This window comes from Tachyglossus aculeatus, chromosome 5 (genome assembly GCF_015852505.1).
Source record: "Tachyglossus aculeatus isolate mTacAcu1 chromosome 5, mTacAcu1.pri, whole genome shotgun sequence".
Taxonomy (NCBI): domain Eukaryota; kingdom Metazoa; phylum Chordata; class Mammalia; order Monotremata; family Tachyglossidae; genus Tachyglossus; species Tachyglossus aculeatus.
In genome coordinates, this window is record NC_052070.1 from 39,047,161 (window position 1) to 39,071,766 (window position 24,606).

A 24,606-nucleotide genomic window follows, 5' to 3' on the forward strand; every position below is an offset into this window, starting at 1 on the left:
GGAGCCAGGATTATTATTATTACTATTATGGTATTTATTAAGCGTTTACTATGTGCCAAGCACTGTTCTAAGCGGTGGAGTAGATACAAGGTAATCAGGTTTTCCCACATAAGGCTCACAGTCTTAATCCCCATTTTACAGATGAGGTAACTGAGGCACAGAGAAGTTAAGTAGTTTGTCCAAGGTCAAACAGCAAACAAGCAGCGGAGCCAGGATTATTATTATTACTATTATGGTATTCGTTAAGTACTTACTATGTGCGAAGCACTGTTCTAAGCAGTGCAGTAGATAAAAGGTAATCAGGTTGTCCCACATGGGACTCACAGTCTTAATCTCCATTTTACAGATGCGTTAACTGAGGCACAGAGAAGTTAAGTGACTTCCCCAAGGTCACACAGTAGATAAGTGAGCCTGTTGTTGGGTAGGGACCGTCTCTATATGTTGCCAACTTGTAAATAATAAAATAATAATGATGGCATTTGTTAAGCGCTTACTATGTGCGAAGCACTGTGCTGGGGGGAATACAGGTGATCAGGTTGTCCCACGTGAGGCTCACAGTCTTAATCCCCATTTTATAGATGAGGCAACTGAGGCCCAGAGAAATTAAGTGACTTTCCTGAAGTCACACGGCTGACAAGTGGATTAGAACCCAGAACTCCTGGCTCCCAAGCCCGGGCTCTTGCCACTGATCCACGCTGCTTCTTCCCAAGCACTTAGTACAGTGCTCTGCACAGAGTAAGTGCTCAATAAATATGATTGAATGAATGAACGAATAAGTGGCGGAGCCATTCCCCAGCCCATGCTCTTGACACTAGGCCAAGCTGCTTCTCTAAAACTTGCCCTTGACCAAGATCACACAGCAGACAAGTGGCAGGGGCGGGATTAGAACCCACGGCCTCTGACTCCCAAGCCCGGGCTCTTTCATTAAGCCGCGCTGAATGAATGAATGAATGAATGAATGAATGAATGAATGAATGAATGAATGAATGGAGTTTTGTTGGGCGACCCCACCTGATGGAAAAGGAATGATTCCGCACCAGTTCTAGGACCTTGCCCGTGTTGCTGACCGCCCCGTCGGTGAGCAGAAAGAGCAGGCGCGGATGACCCCGGTGGATGGGCTGGCGGACGATCCACTTGAGCGGGGACAGGATGTTCGTGCCCCCCATGTCAGCCCGCAGATGCTTGATGGTCTTGCAAGCGGTGGCCAGGCTCTCCTGCGGGGCGAGGGGAACAGAAAAACAGACCCTGCGGAGACTCGGCCTTAAGACGCAGAGATCTCTCAGACCAGCCTCTCCGATACCAAGTCACCATCTCCCGCCCCCTCCCCGGGAGCATGGAGCACTCCAGCTGCCAAGTGGGGAAGAAATAGAACAACAACAACAACAATAATAATAATAATAATAACGATGGCATTTGTTAAGCGATTACTATGTTCCAAGCACTGTTCTAAGCGCTGGGGGGATACAGGGTAATCAGGTTATCCCACAAGGGGCTCACAGTCTTCATCTCCATTTTACAGATGAGGAAACAGAGGCCCAGAGAAGTTAAGTGACTTGCCCAAAGTCACACAGCTGACAAGTGACAGAGCTAGGATTGGAACCCACAACCTCTGACTCCCAAGCCTGTGGTCTTTCCACTGAGCCACGCTGCTTCTCTGAACAGACGATGCGAGAGTCTCCCCAGTCACTCCCACGGGATCAAGCTGGCCAGCCCGTTTGACCCCAGGAACTGCGGCTTCCCAAAGGTGCATAGTGGGCGCTTTCCCATTTATTTATTTTATTAATGATGTGGCTATATCTATAATTCTATTTATCCATTTTGATGCTATTGATGCCTGTCCACTTGTTTTGTTTTGTTGTCTGTCTCCCCCTTCTAGACTGTGAGCCCGTTTTTGGGTAGGGATTGTCTGTATCTGTTGCCAAATTGTGCTTTCCGAGGGCTTAGTACAGTGCTCTGCACACAGTAAGCGCTCAATAAATACGATTGAATGAATTTTATTCCTGAGGCTACAGGGTGGAGACCAATCCCTCTCCTCCCATGTTCTCTCCTTGATCTCAGGGACAACTCTTTGGGTGACCCTTTATTAAGGAGCTTTTCATCTGCTTCAAGTAATCCCTGTTCCCAACAGGGACCCAGATAAGCTCTACTGGTAGGAAATGGAAGGAGCTGGGCTGGTATCTAGTGAGATGACTGAGATTTCCCTGGGTTGGAATGGAGCCAGCCTGTATCCCTCCTCCTCCTTTGTCCCACCCCCATCCCTCCACCTAAAGGGGACTTCAGATCCTAGGTCTGGTCCACCCCGGCATCTCCTCTTGACCCGCCAGGTCAGCCTCAGGCCCGCCGCAGTGGTCATCTGAAGCCCGGCCTTGGGAGCAAGTGGACTTTGCCCCTCACCTCACTGTAGGTCTGGCTCGAAGGGAAGAGAGTCTTAAAAGTGGAGCCGAATCCGATGACGTTGAACAGACAAGCCGGCATGAGGCTCTTCAGAATGACAAGCAGGGCATCCTGAGAGGGGAAGGGAAAAAATCATTAGGGAACTGAGGTGCAGGTTCCCAGAGGACATCAATCAATCCATCAGAGCACTGTACTAAGCACTTGAGAGAGTACAATAAAACAGCCGGTATTCACATTCCCTGCCTAGGAGGAGCTTACAGTCTAGAGGGGAGACAGAAATTAATATAAATAAATTATGGATATGCGCATAAATATAGTCGGGTTGAGGATAGGGTGATCAAGGGTGAAATCCAAGTGCAAGGGTGATTCATTCATTCAATCGTATTTATTGAGTGCTTACTGTGTGCAGAGCACTGTACTAAGCGCTTGGGAAGTACAAGTTGGCAACATATAGAGGCAGAAGGGAGATGATGCAGAAGGGAGTGGGAGAAGAAGAAATGAGGGCTTAGTCGGGGAAAGCTGCTTGGAGGAGACATGCTTTTTGCAGGGAAAATGATTATCTCTCAGATATGAAGAGGGAGGGAGTTCCAGAGGGAGGCAGGATGTGGGCGACAGGTCAGTGGTGAGAAAGATAAGATAAAAGTACAGTGAGAGGATTGCTGTTAGAGTGAAGTGAGTGGGTTGGGTTGTAGTAAGAAATAACTACCCCTGCTGAGGAAGCAGCGTGGCTCAGTAGAAAGAGCCTGGGCTTAGGAGTCAGAGGTCATGTGTTCTAATCCTGACTCTGCCACTTGTCAGCTGTGTGACTTTGGGCAAGTCACTTCACTTCTCTGGGCCTCAGTTACCTCATCTGTAAAATGGGGATGAAGACTGGGAGCCCCACGTGGGACAACCTGATTCATTCATTCATTCAATTGTATTTATTGAGCGCTTACTATGTTCAGAGCACTGTACTAAGCGCTTGGGAAGTACAAGTTGGCAACATATAGAGACGGTCCCTACACAACAGCGGGCTCACAGTCTACAAGGGGGAGACAGACAACAAAACAAAACATATTAACAAAATAAAATAAATAGAATAAATATGTACAAATAAAATAGAGTTAGAAATACATACAAACGTATATACATATATACAGGTGCTGTGGGGAGGGGAAGGAGGTAAGGCGGGGGGATGGGGAGGAGGAGAGGAAGGAGGGGGCTCAGTCTGGGAAGGCCTCCTGGAGGAGGTGAGCTCTCAGTAGGGCTTTGAAGGGAGGAAGAGAGCTAGCTTGGCAGATGTGGGGAGGGAGGGCATTCCAGGCCAGGGGGATGACGTGGGTTGGGGGTCGACGGCGGGACAGGTGAGAACGAGGCACGGTGAGGAGATTAGCAGCAGAGGAGCGGAGGGTGCGGGCTGGGCTGGAGAAGGAGAGAAGGGAGGTGAGGCAGGAGGGGGCGAGGGGATGGACAGCCTTGAAGCCGAGGGTGAGGAGTTTCTGCCTGATGCGTAGGTTGATTGGTAGCCACTGGAGATTTTTGAGGAGGGGAGTAACGTGCCCAGAGCGTTTCTGCACAACGATGATCCGGGCAGTGGCGTGAAGTATGGATTGAAGTGGGGAGAGACAGGAGGATGGGAGATCAGAGAGGAGGCTGATGCAGTAATCAGCCTTGTATCCTCCCCAGCACTTAGAACAGTGCCTTGTACATAGAAGCGCTTAACAAATGCTATCATCATCATCATCATCATCATCATCAAATAAGAGAGGTAAGGTAGGAGGGGGTGAGGTGATTGAATACTTTTGCTTTGAATGCTAAAGGTAGCATGGGTTGGTATGACTTGAGGTGTTGGGAGCTAATCAGGGAAGGCTTTTTGGGCAAGGTGATTTGAAGGAGTTTCTGTTTGTTGTGGAGGTGGATGGGCAACTCCTGGAGGGAAACACGGACTGAATGGTTTTGTAGGAAAATGATCTAGGCAGCAGAGTGAAGTAGGGACAAACAGAAGGCAGTAAGGTTAGGATGAAGGCTGATGCACTAGTCAAGGTGGGATCATCATCATCATCATCAATCGTATTGAGTGCTTACTGTGTGCAGAGCACTGTACTAAGCGCTTGGGAAGTACAAGTTGGCAACATATAGAGACAGTCCCTACCCAACAGTCTAAAAGAATAGAGTAATAAATATGTACAAACATATATACAGATATACAGTCACACAGCTGACAATTGGCAGAACTGGGATTCGAACACATGACCTCTGACTCCAAAGCCTGTGTTCTTTCCACTGAGCCACGCTGCTACTCTAAGCAGCGATAAGATAAGATAAGCAGGGAAGTAGTTTAGATGGAGGGGGAAAGAACAGATTTTAGCAATGTAGTGAAGGTTGAACCAACAGGGCATGCTACAGACACACCAATGGTACTTTCCTGCCCTCTCTACATCGCTGTAAACTGCGCCAAACGGACAGTTAACATTCCTGCTGGCTTTCCCTTGGTAAAGTTTTCCAATCTTTAAATGACCCCCATAATCGCCATTCTTTCCCACCCCACTAATGCCCCCTCATTACAGCCCCAATCCCCAGTTTCCCAATCATTAGCTGAACAGTGGCAATAAGAGGAGGGGGGTCCCGCTGGGCAGCTTTCCCAAAGGGAGCTGGGTTTCCAGGGAGGCAGAACAGTTGAGTGAGGAGAGTTCTCTGTAGAACATCCCTCCAGATTCTCAAAGGCAGTGGGCATATCACTTCACTTCGAGTCACACTTGGAAGAGTTTGGGAGGAGTTTTTCCTCACTGCTCTAGTTACCGGCAGGGACCATCAAAGCAAACAGATATTATTATTATCAATAAATATTATTATTATGTTGGGTAAATGCTTACTATGTGTCAAACAGTTATGAATACGTGCATAAGTGCTGTAGGGCTGAAGGCGGGGTGAATAAAGGGAAGCAGCGTGGTTCAGTGGAAAGAGCCCGGGCTTTGGAGCCAGAGGTCATGGGTTCAAATCCCATCTCCGCCACTTGTCAGCTGTGTGACCTTGGGCAAGGCACTTAACTTCTCTGTGCCTCAGTTACCTCATCTGTAAAATGGGGATCAAGACTGTGAGCCCCCCGTGGGACAACCTGATCACCTTGTAACCTCCCCAGCACTCAGAACAGTGCATTGCTCTCTAAGCACTCAATAAATGCTATAAAAAAAGTCCTTTTCTAAGCACTGGGGTAAATACAAATTAATCAGTTCAGGCACAGTCTCCCTGGGGTTCACAATCCAAGTAGGAAGGAGAATTGGTATCGAATCCCTAATTTTGCAATTGAGGAAACCGAGGCACAGAGAAGTGACTTGCCCCAGGTCACACAGCAGGCAAATGGTGGAGTTGGGATTAGAACCCAGGTTCTCTGGCTCCCAGGACTGTGTTCTTTCTGCTAGGCCGTGCTGCTTCCCAAAGCACCAAACCCCATGATGGGAAAGATCTCATCCATCCCCACACTATCTGCGAGCTGGGGAGGTGGGGCGGGGGAGGTAGGGAGCATCACCTCTATTTTACAGATGAGAAAATCAAGTCACAGAGAGAGAGAAAGACAGTGGACCACCTGACATGATAATAATAATAATAATAATAATGGCTATTGTTAAGTGCTTACTATGTGCAAAGCACTGTTCTAAGTGCTGGGGAGGATACAAGGTGATCAGGTTGTCCCACGGGGGGCTCACAGTCTTAATCCCCATTTTACAGTTGAGGTAACTGAGGCCCAGAGAAGTGAAGTGACTTGCCCAAAGTCGCACAGCTGACAATTGGTGGAGCCGGGAATTGAACCCATGATGTCTGACTCCAAAGCCCGGGATCTCTCCACTGAGCCACGCTGCATCCCTGCAGAGATGGGAACTGGACTCAGATGTCTAAATATCCAGTGCAGTGCTCTCTCTCTTCTCGCTTGGTGCCAGAGCGTGGGATCCTGGGAGCCCGAGGCTGTCATCCTCACTGGAAGATGGTCCCACCACTCGATTAACAGCCAAACCCCAGCCAGCCTGCGGCCGAAGCCACAGATGCATGCAAACATACATGGTTTGTTTTTCATTCCTCCCCACACAACTGCTACCACTTTAGACCAAGCTCTTCTCATATCATGACGTGATCACTGCATCCGTCGCCTCTCTGGTCTCCAGCCTCTCCCTCCCCGTACCTCTCCTACACGCTGATGCACAGATCATCTTTCAGGGTCACCCAGCACACATCTCCCCTCATCTCAAAATGCTCTAATGGCTTCTCATTTGCCTCTGTATAAAGGAAAAATTCCTCAAATTCTGCTTCAAGGCTCCCCATCAATTCTTCTCATCTTAGATCTCAGCTCTCTTCCCGCATCACTCCCAGGCTCTTTCTTTGTTTTTCCAAATTGTCCATCATTCTCAACTCTCCCACACTCACCCCTTACTCTCGCTGTTCCCAGGCCTGGAACTCTACCCTCCTCCAGTAATCCAACACACTGTATCTTTTCTCTTGTCAAAGTCTTCCTAAAATCCCACTTCCTCCAAAAAGCCTTCCCTGATTAGCTCCCAACATCTCAAGTCATACCGACCCAAAAGCCACCTTTATCATTCATGCATTTATTTTTGTTTTTCCTCCTTCTTCATTTATTCTTATTACTGCATTTGCAAATAATTTCATGCCGGGTCTACCCTGTTAGAGTTTCATCTCCTTATGGGCGACGTTGCTAGTTATTGGTTTTGCCATGTCCCTGTACAAAGCCACATTCCTCCAAGAGGCCTTCCCCACCTGAGCCCTCATTTCATTATTATTAATAATAATAATAATAATGGCATTTATTAAGCACTTACTATGTGCAAAGCACTGTTCTAAGTGCTGGGGAGCTTACAAGGTGATCAGGTTGTCCCACGGGGGGCTCACAGTCTTAATCCCCATTTTACAGATGAGGTAACTGAAACACAGAGAAGTTAAGTGACTTGCCCAAAGTCACACAGCTGACAATTGGCAGAGTTGGGATTTGACTCCAAAGCCTGTGCTCTTTCCACTGACCCACGCTGGTTGCCCTTCAACTTTGATTTGCACCTTTTATCTGCCCCTCCCTCAGCCCCAAAGCATTTCTGTGCATCTCTGTAATTTATTTAGTTTACATTAATGCCTATATCCCCCTCTACACCGTAAGCTCATTGTGGTTAGAGAAAACATCTACCAACTCTGTTATAGCATACTTTCCCAAGTGCTTAGTACAGTGCTCTGCACACAGTAAGCGCTCAGTAAATACAATTAATTAATTGATTGGTTAGGTGTTGGATAACAACATTAACCCATGGAATGAAAGATGTCTGTGCCTGCCAAGTGGCCACATTTAGAACCATCCTCAGTCGGACGACGCTTTAGTCTTGCACATTTGTCTGCTGGGTGATGTGGGCAAGTCACTTCACTTCTCTGGGCCTCAGTTTCCTCTTCTGTAAAATAGGGATTGAGATCGAGAGCCCCACATGGGACAGGGACTGCGTCCAATCTGATTTGCTTGTATCCACCCCAGCCCTTAGAACAGTGCCTGAAACATAGTAAGCGCTGAACAAATACCATTATTTATTCCCCTCCTCCATTGGAAATACTGACTTGAGCCTTCCCTCTCTTCTGTTCACGGAGTCAACCAACATACCTTATTTCTCACCTCCAAAGAAGTCGATAGCTGCTTATTTTTCCATTAGTCACTGACGTATACTCTCGCTAGCATCAGTTCTGCAGATCTGTACAGATTGTCTCTGCTCACCCCGATTAGTGTTTGTCTCTGCCATGGTTTTGGCAGGGAGCAGATACAGGAGAGCGGGACCAGCTGCAGGAAATTAAACTGATTGAACTGCCTCCGCTCCAGCTCTTTCTGCCTGTGTTTCCCTCGTCCCCGCTCCATCCTCAGTCTCACCTAGGAGCCCGGTTTCCAGGGCTCCACAAAAAGTCAGATCAAAGATTTGCTCAATTTGACTAAAGATTAAATTTGAAAAGGCCTTTGTGGAATTACCAACTTCTGGCAAGTTCTGGGTTTTTGAAGCAAGTCACATCCTTTCTCTATCAATCAATCAATCGTATTTATTGAGCACTTACTGTGTGCAGAGCACTGTACTAATCCCTTGGGAAGTACAAGTTGGCAACATATAGAGACAGTCCCTACCCAACAGTGGGCTCACAGTCTAGAAGGGGGAGACAGAAAACCAAACCAAACATATTAACAAAATGAAATAAATAGAATAGATATGTACAAGTAAAATAAATAAATCATCTAGGCCTTAGTAACCTCATCTATAAGATGGGGATCATAATGTGAGCTCTATATGGGACTGAGTCCCCTCCTTCCTCTCCCCCTCCTCCCCCTCCCCATTCCCCCGCCCTACCTCCTTCCCCTCCCCACAGCACCTGTATATATGTTTGTACATATTTATTACTCTATTTATTTTACTTGTACATATTTACTATTCTATTTATTTTATTTTGTTAATATGTTTTGTTTTGTTGTCTGTCTCCCCCTTCTAGACTGTGAGCCTGCTGTTGGGTAGGGACCGTCTCTATATGTTGACAACTTGTACTTCCCAAGTGCTTAGTACAGTGCTCTGCACACAGTAAGTGCTCAATAAATACGATTGAATGAATGAATGAATGAATGAATGAATGCTACTTGAAAGCTCCAGAAGGCCCCCTTGTCTGCTGTTGAGAGTGAGGACTGCCCACCCCAGCAAGTTTACTGCCCCTAAAGTCTCTGTGGCTCTTTCCAAAAGATCAAAGACAGGGGAAACGATTCCACAACTAAGTAGAAATGACTGAGAAAAGACCACCGGCTCAGCCCCCAGGAGCATTAATCAATCGATCAATTAATGGTATTTACGGAGTGCTTACTCTGAGCTGTGCACTGCACTAAGTGCTTGGGAGAGTACGATACAACAGAATAAGAAGACACGTTTCCTGCCCATAACAAGATGAGCTGGAACTTATTAGCTCAGTAGCATGAGCTGAATGGGGCTTGAGGGACATCGTCTTCTGACGGGCTTTGCTAAAAAAAAAAAGGCAGAGGGGCCTAGGAAGAAGGAGTATAATGTAGTGGATAAAGCATAGGCCTGGGAATCAGAAGGTCATGGGTTCTAATTCTGGCTCCGCCACTTGTCTGCTGTGTGACCTTGGTCAAGTCACTTCACTTCTCTGGACCTCAGTTTCCTCTTTGGTAAAATGGGGATTGAGACGGTGAGCCCCATGTGGTACAGGGACTGTGTCCAACTCTGATTTGCTCTTATCCACCCCAGCCCTTAGAACAGTGTCTGGAACATAGTAAGTGCTTAACAAATACCATCATTATTATTATTATTATTATTATTATTATTATTATTATTATTAGAGTTAACTTCTCCCTTTTCCTGCTACAGAGACACTGATAGAGAAAGCAGTCACTTGAAATAGATCTCGTTGATATAGTGGGAGTGAAGCCCTTTAGAACCCCATGCAGCTCCCTGAGCTCTCCATGAGTGATAATCAATCAATGATATTTATTCACTCATGCGTTCAATCGTATTTATCGAGCACTTACTTGTGCAAAGCACTGTACTAAGCATTTGGAAGAATACAATAAAACAACAGACCTGCCCACATTCCTGCTATGCTCAGAGCACTGTACTAAGCACTTGGGGGATTACACTATAACAGAGCTGGTAGAGATGTTAGACTGTGAGCCCACTGTTGGGTAGGGACTGTCTCTATATGTTGCCAACTTGTACTTCCCAAGCGCTTAGTACAGTGCTCAGCACACAGTAAGCGCTCAAAAATACGATTGATGATGTTCTCTGCCCACAAGGAGCTTACAGTCTAGAGGGGGAGACAGATATTATACAAATAAATAAATTATGGGTATGAACATGTGTTGTGGGCTTTAGTTGTGGGGGGGGGTGAATAAAGGGAGCAAATCAGGGTGATGCAGAAGGGAGTGGGAGAAGAGGAAGTGAGGACTTAGTCGGGGAAGGCCTCTTGGAGGAGATGTGATTTAAATAAGGCTTTGAAGAAGGGCTGGGTGGTGGTCTGTCAGATATAATAATAATAATGATGGCATTTATTAAGCGCTTACTATATAAGCAAAGCATTGTTCTAAGCGCTAGGGCGGTTACAAGGTGATCAGGTTGCCCCACGTGGGGGGCTCACAGTCTTCATCCCCATTTTACAGATGAGGGAACTGAGGTCCAGGGAAGTTAAGTGACTTGCCCAAAGTCACACAGCTGACCATTGGCGGAGTGGGATTTGAACCCATGACCTCTGACTCCAAAGCCCAGGCTCTTTCCACTGAGCCACACTGCTTCTCTATTCACATTATGGGAAAAATTGAGGCGTAGTGAGCAAAAGTGGCTTGTTCTAGGCAATAGGTGAAGTCCGTAGCCAAGGTGGGGTGACAGTTCAGATTTCTTGGCTCCCATGTCAGGGCTCTCTTCTGGCTGTTGTAATCTCCCAAGCACTTAGTACAGTGCTCTGCAGACACCAAGTGCTCGATGAATACCACTGATTGATTTTCACTTTACTTTTTTTCATGGTATTCGTTAAGCATTCATTATGTGCTAGGAGCTGTACTAAGCACTGGGGTAGTAGATAGAAGATAATCAGGTTGGACACAGTCCATGTCCCACATGGGGCTCACGATCTTAATCCCCGTTTTACAGATGAGGTACCTGAGGCCCAGAGAGTGAAATGACTTGCTCAAAGTCACAGAGCAGACAAATGGCCAAGCAAGGATTAGAACCCAGATCCTCTAACTCCCAGGCCCCTCATCTTGCCAGTAGAGCATGCTACTTCCCAGACTGATTGGTTGTCTGGCTATATAATAATAATAATGGTATTTGTTAAGTGCTTCCTATGTGCAAAGCACTGTTCTAAGCATTGGGGAGGTTACAAGGTGATCAGGTTGTCCCACGGGGGGCTCACAGTTTTAATCATCTTTTTTACAGATGAGGTAACTGAGGCACAGAGAAGTTAAGTGACTTGCCCAAAGTCACACAGCTGACAACTGGTGGAGCCGGGATTTGAACCCATGACCTCTGACTCCAAAGCCTGTGCTCTTTCCACTGAGCCATGCTGCTTCTCTAATACTCACCACCAACTCCATTCATTCATTCATTCATTCATTCATTCAATTGTATTTATTGAGCACTTACTGTGTACAGAGCACTGTACTAAGCGCTTGAGAAGTACAAGTCGGCAACATACAGAGATGGCCCCTACCCAAAAACAGGCTCACAGTCTAGAAGAGGGAGACAGACAACAAAACAAAACATGTGGACAGGTGTCAAGTCGTCAGAACAAATAGAATTAAAGCTTGATGCACATTATTAACAAAATAAATAGAATAGCAAATATGTACAAGTATGTTCTAGTCTCCATCGACACTCACTTCCTTGGTGAACTCATTCACTCCCATGGCTTCACCTAACATCTCTATGCGGTTGACACACAAATCTATATCTCCTCCCCAGTTCTCTCTCCCTCCCGCAATGATATTTACCAAGCATTTATGGTTTGCAGAGCACTGTGCTAAGCACTAAGAGAATACAACACAACAGAGTTGACAGACACGTTCCCTGCCCACAATGAGCTTACAGTCTAGAGGACAATCTTTCCCTAGGCCCCCGGGTGGGTCATTCATTCATTCATTCATTCATTCAATCATATTTGTTGAGCACCTACTGTGTGCAGAGCACTGTACTAAGCGCTTGGGAAGTACAAGTTGGCAACAGATAGACAGTCCCTACCCAACAGTGGGCTCACAGTCTAGAAGGGGGAGACAGAGAACAAAACAAAACATATTAACAAAATAAAATAAATAGAATATGTACAAGTAAAGTAAATAAATAAATAGAGTAATAAATTTGTACAAACATATATACATATATACAGGTGCTGTGGGGAAGGGAAGGAGGTAAGGCGGGGGATGCAGAGAGGGAGGAGGGGGAGAGGAAGGAGGGGGTCAGTCTGGGAAGGCCTCCTGGAGGAGGTGAGCTCTCAGTAGGGCCTTGAAGGGAGGAAGAGAGCTAGCTTGGCGGATGGGCAGAGGGAGGGCATTCCAGGCCAGGGGGATGACGTGGGCCGGGAGTCGACGGCAGGACAAGTGAGAACGAGGCACGGTGAGGAGATTAGCGGCAGAGGAGTGGAGGGTGCGGGCTGGGCTGGAGAAGGAGAGAAGGGAGGTGAGGTAGGAGGGGGCGAGGGGATGGACAGCCTTGAAGCCCAGGGTGAGGAGTTTCTGCCTGATGCATAGGTTGATTGGTAGCCCCTGGAGATTTTTGAGGAGGGGAGTAACATGCCCAGAGCGTTTCTGGACAAAGACAATCCGGGCAGCGGCGTGAAGTATGGATTGAAATGGGGAGAGACAGGGTCGTTACCTTAACCCGACTGATGTTGACACCGCTCATGCTGCCACTCCGGTCTATGAGGAACAGAAACTCTCCCTGGGTCTTCCTCAGGTCCGGCTGGACAGTCCTCAGGTCGGGGCAGAAGTTCAGCATGAGCACCGGGTGATGGGTCACGTCCTTGTGGAGGCGCTTCCTGATGATTTCCGTCTGAAATGAAAGGGAGAGGGCATTTTCCTCGACCTGTCCAAGCAGGAGGAGCCCCCTCCGGCTACTTCCTTGCCGCTCTCCACCCCGCCTGGGGCTCACAGTCTTCATCCCCATTTTACAGATGAGGGAAGTGAGGCCCAGAGAAGTGAAGTGACTTGCCCACGGTCACACAGCAGACAAGTGGCAGAGCTGGGATTAGAAGCCAGAGCTGACTCTCAGGCCCAGGCTCTATCCACTAGGCCACGCCGCTAGGCCATAGGGGAAATGGAAGACTAGCTGAAGATCTGGCTCATTTTGCATAGTAAACCACCTTGTGATTATCCAGCACTTGGAGGATCCTGCCCTTTTATTTGATTTTATTTTTTAATGGAGGTGTCAAAATCATCAGAATAAATAGAATTAAAGCTATATGCACATCATTAACAAAATAAATAGAATAGTAAATATGTACAAGTAAAATATATAGAGTAATAAATCTGTACAAATATATATACAAGTGCTGTGGGGAGGGGAAGGAGGTAGGACAGAGGGGATGGGGAGGAGGAGAGGAAAAGGGGGGCTCAGCCTGGGAAGGCCTCCTGGAGGAGGTGAGATCTCAGTAGGGCTTTGAAGGGAGGAAGAGAGCTAGCTTGGCGGATGCGCGGAGGGAGGGCATTCTAGGCCAGGGGGAGGACGCGGGCAGGGGGTCGACAGCGGGACAGGCGAGAACGAGGCCCGGTGAGGAGGTGAGCCGGCGAGGAGCGGAGGGTGCGGGCTGGGCTGGAGAAGGAAAGAAGGGAGATGAGGTAGGAGGGGGTGAGGTGATGGACAGCCTTGAAGTCAAGAGTGAAGAGTTTTTGTTTGATACGTAGGTTGACAGGCAACCACTGGAGATTTTTGAGGAGGGGAGTGACATGCCCAGAGCATTTCTGTAGAAAGATAATCCAGGCAGCAGAGTGAAGTATAGACTGAAGCGGGGAGAGACAGGAGGATGGGAGATCAGAGAGGAGGCTGATGCAGTAATCCAGTCAGGATAGGATGAGATTGAACCAGCAAGGTAGAGGCTTGGATGGAGAGGAAAGGGCGGATCTTGGCGATGTTGTTGAGGTAAGACCGGCAGGTTTTGGTGATGGATTGGATGTGTTGGGTGAATGAGAGAGCGGAGTCGAGGATGACACCAAGGTTGTGGGTTTATGAGACGGGAAGGATGTTAATGCCATCCACAGTGACGGGAAAGTCAGGGAGAGGACAGGGTTTGAGAGGGAAGATAAGGAGTTCAGTCTTGGACATATTGAGTTTTAGATGGCGGGCAGACATCCAGGTGGAGATGTCCTGAAGGCAGGAGGAGATATGAGCCTGGAGGGAGGGAGAGAGAGCAGGGGCGGAGATGTGGATTTGGGTGTCATCAGCCTAGACATGATAGCTGAAGCTGTGGGAATGAATGCGTTCACCAAGGGAGTGAGTGTAGATCAAGAACAGAAGGGGACCGAGAACTGACCCTTGAGGAACCCCTACAGTAAGGGAATGGGAGGGGAGGAGGAGCCCGCAAAGAGACTGAGAATGAATGGCCGGAGAGATAAGAGGAGAACCAGGAGAGGAGAGAGTCCGTGAAGCCAAGGTTGGATAGCGTGTTGAGGAGAAGGGGGTGATCTAGAGTGTTGAAGGCAGCTGAGAGGTCGAGGAGGATTAGGATGGAGTAGGAGTCATTGGATTTGGCAAGAAGGAGGTCTTTGGTGACCTCTGAGAGGGCAGTTTCCGTGGAGTGTAAGGGACAGAAGCCAGATTGGAGGGGGTCAAGGAAAGAGTTGGCATTGAGGAATTCAAGGCAGCACGTGTAGATGACTCATTCTAGGAGTTTGTATCCACCCCAGTGCTTAGTACAACACCTAGCACATAGTAAGCATTTAACAAACACCATCATTTTTAGTTCCATTTGGGTCTCTGTCAGGATTACTTACGCCCAGAGTGAGCTGGTCCAGTCTGAACCCTGAAGCCCGCTGCCTGCCAGTGTGAACCTCTGAGACTCAGCCAGTCTGTTACCAAACTGATCCCATCGGGACTGGTAAAAATGGACTCTTTTCTCCCCACCACTAGAGTGAGGAAATGGTGAAAGGCTTCTGGGTTGTCTGTTTCCTAGTTCCTTCCTGGGCTTTGTGACTGAAGGAATCCAGGTGGGCTGAAAAGGATTCCTCTAGGACCCAAAAAACATGGGTTTGCAGTGGCCCAGTCAAATAATAATAATAATAATAATGTTGGCATTTGTTAAGCGCTTACTATGTGCAAAGCACTGTTCTAAGTGCTGGGGGGGATACAATGTGATCAAGTTGTCCCACATGGGGCTCACAGTCATAATCCCCATTTTTACAGATGAGGTAACTGAGGCTCAGAGAAGTTAAGTGACTTGCCCAAGGTCACACAGCAGACTTGTGGTGGAGGTGGGATTCGAACCCATGACCTCTGACTCCAAAGCCCGTGCTCTTTCCACTGAACCGTGCTGCTTCTCTAAGCTCCCAGCATGGAAATCAACCCTTTCTTAACTTCCCATGACTAGGCCTTCCAGCTGTACCTAAAAACTACTCCCTCCCCACTTTCTCTCTGGCAAAATAACTCCCGGGAATCACAACATCCGATTCATCAAGTGGGCAGCAGCAGAGAAGATGGTATTCCGGGCTTCAAGTAACCCACAAAAAGCAGCGAGGCCTACGGGAAACAGCACCAGCTTGGGAGTCAGAAGGAACTGGGTTCTAATCCCTGCCCCGCCACTTATCTGCTGTGTGTAAGTCACTTCACTTCTCTGAGCCTCAGTTACCTCATCTGTAAAACGGGATTAAGACTGTGACCCTCATGTGGGACACAGTCCAGCTTGATTAGCTTGCATCTACCCTAACACTCAGTACACAGCCTGGCATGTAGTAAGCGCATATCAAATACCACACACACACAAAAAGGGTTGCGAAAGGAAAAGCCCCCTCTCAAGGTCACACCTGGAGAGTTTCCAGTACTCTATCAGTCTTGACTATGGGAGGGAGAGTCAAGCAGAGGCAGGAGAAGCAGCATGGCTCAGTGGAAAGAGCTCGGGCTTCGGAGTCAGAGGTCATGGGTTCAAATCCCAGCTCCGCCACTTGTCAGCTGTGTGACTTTGGGCAAGTCACTTCACTTCTCTGGGCCTCAGTTCCCTCATCTGTAAAATGGGGATGAAGACTGTGAGCCCCATGTGGGACAACCTGATCACCTTGTAACCTCCCCGGCGCTTAGAACAGTGGTTTGCACATAGGAAGCGCTTAATAAATGCCATCATTATTATATACCCATTCCATCCCTAGCTTGGGTAGGGGCTAGAGAGGGGAAGGCAATCTGCTACAAGTCAAAACTCCCCTGGGCTGGGCAGCAGCAGCAGAGGAGAGAGTCAAGGGCAGCGATTCAAGTTTACCGTGCAGAAAGAAGCAATGGTAAACCACTTCCATATTTTTAACAAGAAAAGTCTATGGATACGCTACCAGAACAATTGCAGATGGAGGTGGGGTGTTCTGAGAGAGATGTGTCCATGGTGTCGCTTTGGGTCAGAGATGACTCGACAGTATAAGACAAGCAAGGAAAAGGGTTCAGAGGCCCTAGCTGAACTGAGCCGGGGAGGAGACAACACTTAATGCTTGCCGACATCGCTCTGCCCAGCCTAATCCGATTACAATAAACGCCCCATCCAGCAGCTGTCGGTGGCTTCTTCAGTCCAGCCTTAGAGTCTGGCAGCCTTCAAGCTAATGAGAATTCAGAGCATTTGCATAACCAACCAAAGACGACAAATTAATTCTCATTTGCTGCTGAAGTTCCCGAGCTAATTAATTTAAGCAATGATGTGTGGAGTGTCAGGTTCCTTGGGCTGGAGATCCACACCGGCGATGTTTCCCGGCAGTCCAGGGAGTCATCCTTGGGGAACCAACTAGGTGTCATGATGCGGGTCCGTCTGCCTTCAAGCGCTTAGTACAGTGCTCTGCACACAGTAAGTGCTCAATAAATACGATTGATTCAAATGGAAACATGAATTGCCCCTTCGGCTCCTCCAGCTCACTGCCACGTAGCCTAATGCTCCTTTGGCCGGTTGAATCACAGGGAAGTGGAGGCAGAGGTAAGCTGTGTGGCCTAGTGGATAAAATGTGGGCCTGGAAGTAAAAAGGTTCCCATCCTGGCTCACCTCACTACTCTCCTACTCCAACCCGGCCCACACAGTTCACTCCTCTAACGCTAACCTTCTCACTGGGCCTCAACCTCATCTATAATAATGATGGCATTTATGAAGCGCTTACTATGTGCAAAGCACTGTTCTTAAGTGCTGGGGAGGTTACAAGGTGATCAGGTTGTCCCATGGGGGGCTCACAGTCTTAATCCCCATTTTACAGATGAGGTCACTGAGGCACAGAGAAGTTAAGTGACTTGCCCAAAGTCACACAGCCGACAATTGGCGGAGCGGGATTTGAACCCCTGACCTCTGACTCCAAAGTCCGTGTTCTTTCCACTGAGCCATGCTGCTTCCCCAGAATCTATCTCAATGCTGTTCCCTCAGCCACGTCCTGCCTCTGGCCTGGAACACTCTCCCTTCTCAAATCCAACAATTCCTCTCCCCCGCTTCAAAGCCTTATTGAAGGTACACCTCCTCCAAGAGGCCTTCCCTGACTAAGCCCTCCTTTCCTCTTCTCCCACTCCCTTCTGCGTCACCCTGACTTGCTCCCTTTATTCATCCCTCCGGCCCAGCCCCACAACACTGATGTATCTGTAATATATTTATGTATATGAATGTCTTTCTCCCAGACTGAGCCCCTTCCTTCCTCTCCCCCTCGTCCCTCTCTCCATCCCCCCATCTTACCTCCTTCCCTTCCCCACAGCACCTGTATATATGTATATATGTTTGTACATATTTATTACTCTATTTATTTATTTATTTTACTTGTACATATCTAGTTTATTTTATTTTGTTAGTATGTTTGGTTTTGTTCTCCGTCTCCCCCTTTTAGACTGTGAGCCCACTGTTGGGTAGGGACTGTCTCTATATGTTGCCAACTTGTACTTCCCAAGTGCTTAGTACAGTGCTCTGCACACAGTAAGCGCTCAATAAATACGATTGATTGATTGATTGATTGATTTCTCCCCCTCTAAACTGTAAACTCACTGTTGGCAGGAAATGAGTCTGTCTATTGTTATAATGTACTTTCCCAAGCGCTTTAATACAGCATTCTGCACAAAGTAAGCACTGAACAAATAGGATTGAATGAATGGAATGAATGAATGGCTCTGTTGCTTGTCTGCTGAATGACTTTGGCAAATCACTTCACTTCTGGGCCTCAGTTACCTCATCTGTAATATGGGGGTGAAGACTGTGAGCCCTATGTGGGAACAGGAACTGTTTCCAATTTGATTAGCTCTTATTTACTGCAGCGCTCAGTACAGTCTCTGGCACATAGTAAGTGCCTAACAAATACCATTTTTAAAAAGAGAGTTGGTGTTGAGCTGCTGTTTAGCTCCCTGAAGACCCAAGGAAGGTCTGAACTGCCCAAAACATCTGGTTCAGAGGGGGAATCACCCCATCCTCGGGGGCTCTAATCACCAGGAGGGAGCCCGGAGGGTCAAGGATGACAGGGACAGTTCTAGGTCGATTTTAGGTCCTGGTGGGGATTTGGACCACTGTTCTGTGGCTCTGAGAATCTCCTGGGAGAGCCCAGACCAAACTGTCCTTTTTCCATGGGACAGCAAGCCAACCTCCATCAGAGACTGTCTCCCCTTTCTGGACTGTGAGTCCGTTGTTGGGTAGGGACCATCTCTATATGTTGCCAACTTGTACTTCCCAAGTGCTTAATACAGTGCTCTGCACACAGTAAGCGCTCAATAAATACGATTGAATGAATGAATGAATTTATTGAGCACTTCCTGAGTGCTGAGCACCATACTAAGCACTTGGGAAAGTACAATGTAATGGAGGGGCTTGCAGCCTAGAGGGAGAGCCAGACATTAAAATAAATGACAGATATGTATATTCAATTGTATTTATTGAGCGCTTACTGTGTGCAGAGCACTGTACTAAGCGCTTGGGAAGTATAAGTCGTGTATATGTGTGCTGAGGGGCTGAGGGTGGGGTGAATAAAGGATACAAATTCAAGTGTAAGGGTGATGCAGAAGGGAGAGGGAGAAAAGGAAATGAGGGCTTATCAGGGAAGCCTTCATAGGGGAGATGGGATTTTAATAAGACTCCCTTGAAGATCTAGGGTGACCTGCTTCCTATAAATCCTCAGGGTGAAGGATCTTTCGGAAAACCAGCCCCCACCCTAAACCCCCTGGGGCACATTGCCGATGGAAGAACTAAAGTGGTTCAGGGTGTCAAGTGGCAAGGTTTACTGTGTTCGGCTTTGAGTCGGATACTGCATCTTTTTTCTCCCTCTCACCAACCCAGACCAGGAGAACGTGCATGGTCATGCTTCTTTAAGGTGCTATCGTCATCATTCTTACGTGGGACAACCTGATCATCTTGTATCTACCTCAGCGCTTAGAACAGTGCTTTGCACATAGTAAGCGCTTAACAAATACCATTATTATTAATAATAATGTTAATACTTAATAATATATAATAATTGATTGCATAATTATATAATAATTAATAATATATTGCAAAATGATAATAACAATAATAATAATGGTATTTGTTAAGAGCTAGGTGTCAAGCACTGTTCTAATCACTGTTCTCACCTGTCCCGCCGTCGACCCCCGGCCCACATCATCACCCGGGCCTGGAATGCCCTCCCTCTGCCCATCCACCAAGCTAGCTCTCTTCCTCCCTTCAAGGCCCTACTGAGAGCTCACCTCCTCCAGGAGGCCTTCCCACACTGAGCCCCTTCCTTCCTCTCCCCCTCGTCCCCCTCTCCTTCCCCCCCACCTTACCTCCTTCCCTTCCCCACAGCACCTGTATATATGTATATATGTTTGTACATATTTATTACTCTATTTATTTATTTATTTTACTTGTAGATATTTATTCTATTTATTTTATTTTGTTAGTATGTTTGGTTTTGTTCTCTGTCTCCCCCTTTTAGACTGTGAGCCCACTGTTGGGTAGGGACTGTCTCTACATGTTGCCAACTTGTACTTCCCAAGCGCTTAGTACAGTGCTCTGCACACAGTAAGCGCTCAATAAATATGATTGATTGACTGGGGGAGACACATGCTAATCAGGTTGGACTCAGTTTCTGTCCCACATGGGGCTCACAGTCTTAAAACCCATCCTGTGGATAAGGTAACTGAGGCCCAGAGAGGTGAAGTGACTTGTCCAAGGTCACACAGTAGACAAATGTGAAGCTGGGATTAACTCCCAGGCGCCGTGCTCTCTCCACCAGCCCATGCACTTGTCAGCATCTGGGAGAGGGAGACTAAAGAAGGGAACGATTATCCCCATCACTAAATGGACACCCCTAGGCTCGGGAAGTGAGGGTAGATCTGGGAGATCCACAAGCACCACCAGTTGAGAAGGACACCACCTCCCTTCCTGTCTACCTGCTGCTCTCTGCTTCAGTGCCCCACTTTCTCCTCCCCTGCCTACCAGAAGAATGGACACGGGGGGAGCTGGGAAGGTGCCCACTGCCCAGTGGTCTTCAACCTGGCTAAGAGTCTTCCCGTCCACCTAGGGTGAACAACAGAGAGGGTCAGCAGTTAGTGACAGAGGTGGGGTTAGAACCCCATCTAGGCCGCGGGCTTCTCTTCCATTAATAATAATAATAATAATGGCATTTATTAAGTGCTTACTGTGTAAAAAGCACTCCTCTAAACGCTGGGGAGATTACAAGGTGATCAAGTTGTCCCACGGGGGGCTCACAGTCTTCATCCCCATTTTACAGGTGAGGTAACTGAGGCACAGAGAAGTCAAGTGACTTGCCCAAAGTCACACAGCTGACAATGGCAGGGCCGGGATTTGAACCCATGACCTCTGACTCCAAAGCCCATGCTCTTTCCACGGATCCACGCTGCTTCACACTGCTTCCGTTGTCCTCAGTCTTGACTCCTCAGTGCCACTGTGTCATACTCCTGTCACCTTCGCTTTTTTTCCTGAAAACCTGGCCTGCCTTAAACTCTAAGCTGTAAACTCACTGTGGGCAGGGAATGCATCTGTTTATTGTTATAGTGTACTCTCCCAAGCGCTTAGTACAGTACTCTGCTCCCAGTAAGCGCTCAATTAATACCATTGACTGACTGACTGCCCTGTCGGTCGCCTCAGATGAACACAAAGCAGCAGTCCCCGTCTCACCTTTCTCTCCGCGCTGGCATCTTTCTTGGTCCCTTTAATGAAATCGCTTCTCCCCTTCAAGTGCTGCTCAAACTCTGCCGGGGTCATATCCCCCTGTTCCATCAAGACGTGTGGCATGTGGGGTTCTAAAAGGTCAGAGATCAAACGGTCAGAACGTCAACCTGGAGGTGTGGGAGTCGTGACGCCGGGGAAGGTTTGCGTAGTGGATAGAGCGGGGGCCTGGGAATCTCGATTCCCGGCTCTGCCACCTGTCTGGTGCCTGACTCTGGTTTAGTCGCTTCCCTTTTTCGGGCCTCAGTTACCTCATCTAGAAAATAGGGATTAAGACTGTGAGCCCCACCTGGGACGGGGACCGTGTCCAACCCGATTTGCTGTATCGACCGCAGAGCTTACTTTCCAAGAGCTTAGTACAGTGCTCTGCACATAGTAGGTGCTCAATAAATATGATTGAATGAATGAATAAATACAGTGCCTGGCACATAGCTTAACAAATACCACAATTATTATTATTGTTTTGGAAAGGTTCGGGGTCATTTAGCTTTCTAACTGGCCTAGTTGTCCAAATGCTATCAGAACTTCCCGGGTCTGCTCCAGAACCTGGCTTGGGTCAGGCTGAAAATTTCACACCTAGCCCTGCAAGTCCAGCCCGCCGGCAGCGAGGCGCAGGTTGAAAGGATAGGAAAGGGAGGGAGTGGGCATGCAGTGGGTGCCCACGCAACGTGGGAGGGACACAAAATGGCCACTGGAAGGGCTTGGGAAACTGTGTGACCTAGTGGAAGGAGCTCGGGCCTGGAAATCTAATCCCAGATCCCCGGCTTGCCTGCTGTGTGAACTTGAGCAAGCCACTTCACTTCTCTAGGCCACAGTGTCCTCATCTGTAAATAAGTATGAAATGTCTGTTTTCCATTCCCTCTTAGCCTAGGAGCCCCATGTGGAAAAAGGACTGTGTCCCTTCTATCTTGCATACACCTCAGTGCGTAGTTCAGTATTTGGCAAAACTATGTTTTTCATTATTATTATTATTATTACATGGTGGTGGTGGTATTTGTTAAGCGCTTACTATGTGCAAAGCACTGTTCTAAGCTCTGGGGAGGTTACAAGGTGATCAGGTTGTTCCACAGGAGGATCACAGTCTTAATCCCCATTGTACAGATGAGGGAACCGAGGCCCAGAGAAGTGAAGTGATTTGCCCAAAGTCACACAGCTGATAAGTGGCAGAGCTGGGATTCGAACCCGCAATCTCTGACTCCAAAGCCCGTGCTCTTTCCACTGAGCCACGCTACATTTTGGGCTGGGGTAGTGGATGAGAGGTCAGGGGTGAATCTAGGGGCAAAGGTACAGTGAGAAAGGAGCAGTGAAAACAGTGGTGTTATTGGAATTTACCTAAAAGTTGGGGTGTAAAGGACTGTCCCTTAGAGACATCAATCAATGGTATTTATTGAGTGCTTACTGCGTGCATAATAATAATGATGGTATTTGTTGAGCACTTACTACGTGCCAAACACCGTTCTAAGCACTTGGATAGGTATAAGGTTACCAGGTTGTCCCACGTGGGGCTTACAGTCTTAATCCCCATTTTACAGATGAGGGAACTGAGGCACAGAGAAGTTAAGTGATTTGCCCAAAGTCACACAGCTGAAAAGTGGTGGAGCCGGGACTGGAACCTATGACCTCTGACTCCCAAGCCCGTGTTCTTTCCACTAAGCCACACTGGGAGAGTACAATATATCAGAATATCAATCAATAGTATTTATTGTGCAGAGCACTGTACTAAGTGCTTGGGCATACACTCAGAGATTAGAACAGTGCCAGGGCTTAGAACAGTGTTTGGCACATCGTAAGCACTTAACAAATATGATCATTATCATTATTAGTGGCTCATTGGAAAGAGCCCGGGCTTGGGAGTCAGGGGTCATGGGTTCTAATCCCGGCTCTTCCACTTGTCAGCTATGTGACTGTGGGCAAGTCACTTAACTTCTCTGTGCCTCAGTTACTCATCTGTAAAATGGGGATTAAGACTGTGAGCCCCACATGGGACAACCTGATCACTTTGCATCCCCCTCAGTGCTTAGAACAGTGCTTCACACATAGCAAGCGCTTAACAAATGCCATTATTATTATTATTGTTATTATTATTATTAGACAACATGATCCCTGAACTCATGGAGTTTACAATCTAGGGAAAAATGCCCTTCCCTGACAACTAAAGCAGCTTCCCCCAGACTGAAGTTTAAAAGAGTTGAAGAGCATGCATTGATCATTCAGTCAATCAACTAATGGTATTTACTGAGTGCTTCCTAAGTGCAGAGCACAGTACTGAATGCTTGGGAGAGTACAACAGAGTTGGTAGACACATTTCCTGCCCGCAGTGATCTCCCAGTCTAGAGGGGGAGACCCACATTTATATAAATGTTATTAAGTGCTGTAGGTCTGAGTGAGAGGGGAATGGGTTCAAATCCCCCTCCCCATCCCCCCGCCTTACCTCCTTCCCCTCCCCACAGCACCTGTATATATGTAGTATATATGTTTGTACATATTTATTACTCTATTTATTTTACTTGTACATATTTATTCTATTTATTTTATTTTGTTAATATGTTTTGTTTTGTTGCCTGTCTCCCCCTTCTAGACTGTGAGCCCGCTGTTGGGTAGGGACTGTCCCTAGATGTTGCCAACTTGGACTTCCCAAGCGCTTAGTACTGTGCTCTGCACACAGTAAGCACTCAATAAATACGATTGAATGAATGAATGAATGAATAAAGGGTACCAATCAGGGTGATGCAGAAGGGAGTGGGTAAAGAGGAAATGAGGACTTGGGGAAGGCCTCTTGGAAGGAGATGTGCTTTTAATAAGGCTCTGAAAGTGGGGAGAGTGATTGTCTGTCGGTTATGAAGAGAGAAGCAACGTGGCTCAGTGGAAAGAGCCCGGGCTTTGGAGTCAGAGGTCATGAGTTCAAACCCTGGCTCCGCCAGTTGTCAGCTGTATGACTTTGGGCAAGTCACTTAACTTCTCTGTGTCTCAGTTCCCTCGTCTGTAAAATGGGGATGAAGACTGTGAGCCCCCCGTGGGACAACCCGATCACCTTGTAACCTCCCCTGCACTTAGAACAGTGCTTTGCACATAGTAAGCGCTTAATAAATGCCATTAAAAATAAAATAAAATAAAAAATAATTTTAAAAAAGAGGGAGGGAGTTTCAGGCCAGAGGCAGGACATGGGTGAAGGGTCAGTGGTGAGAGAGATGAGATTGAGGTACAGTGAGCCAGATATTAGAGGAGTGAAGTGTACGGGCTGGGTTGTAATAAGAAATCAAAGAGGTAAGATAGGAGGAGGCAAGGTGACTGAATAATTTAAAGCCAATAGTAAGGAGTTTCTGTTTGTTGCAGAGGTAGATGGGCAACTACTGGAGGTTCTCGAATGGG

The 24,606-nt window shown here is 47.5% G+C and overlaps 1 protein-coding gene across 1 annotated transcript in view; it reads right to left on the reverse strand.

Annotated features, from left to right (window-relative positions):
- The window catches only part of VWA5B1 (von Willebrand factor A domain containing 5B1), a 123,610-nt gene that overhangs the window by 71,267 nt on the left and 27,737 nt on the right, over nucleotides 1-24,606 (reverse strand). The window contains 4 exon segments of the mRNA XM_038747279.1: nucleotides 1,012-1,214; nucleotides 2,395-2,505; nucleotides 12,753-12,929; nucleotides 21,187-21,311. Of these exon segments, the coding sequence (XP_038603207.1) occupies nucleotides 1,012-1,214; nucleotides 2,395-2,505; nucleotides 12,753-12,929; nucleotides 21,187-21,311 (616 nt within the window).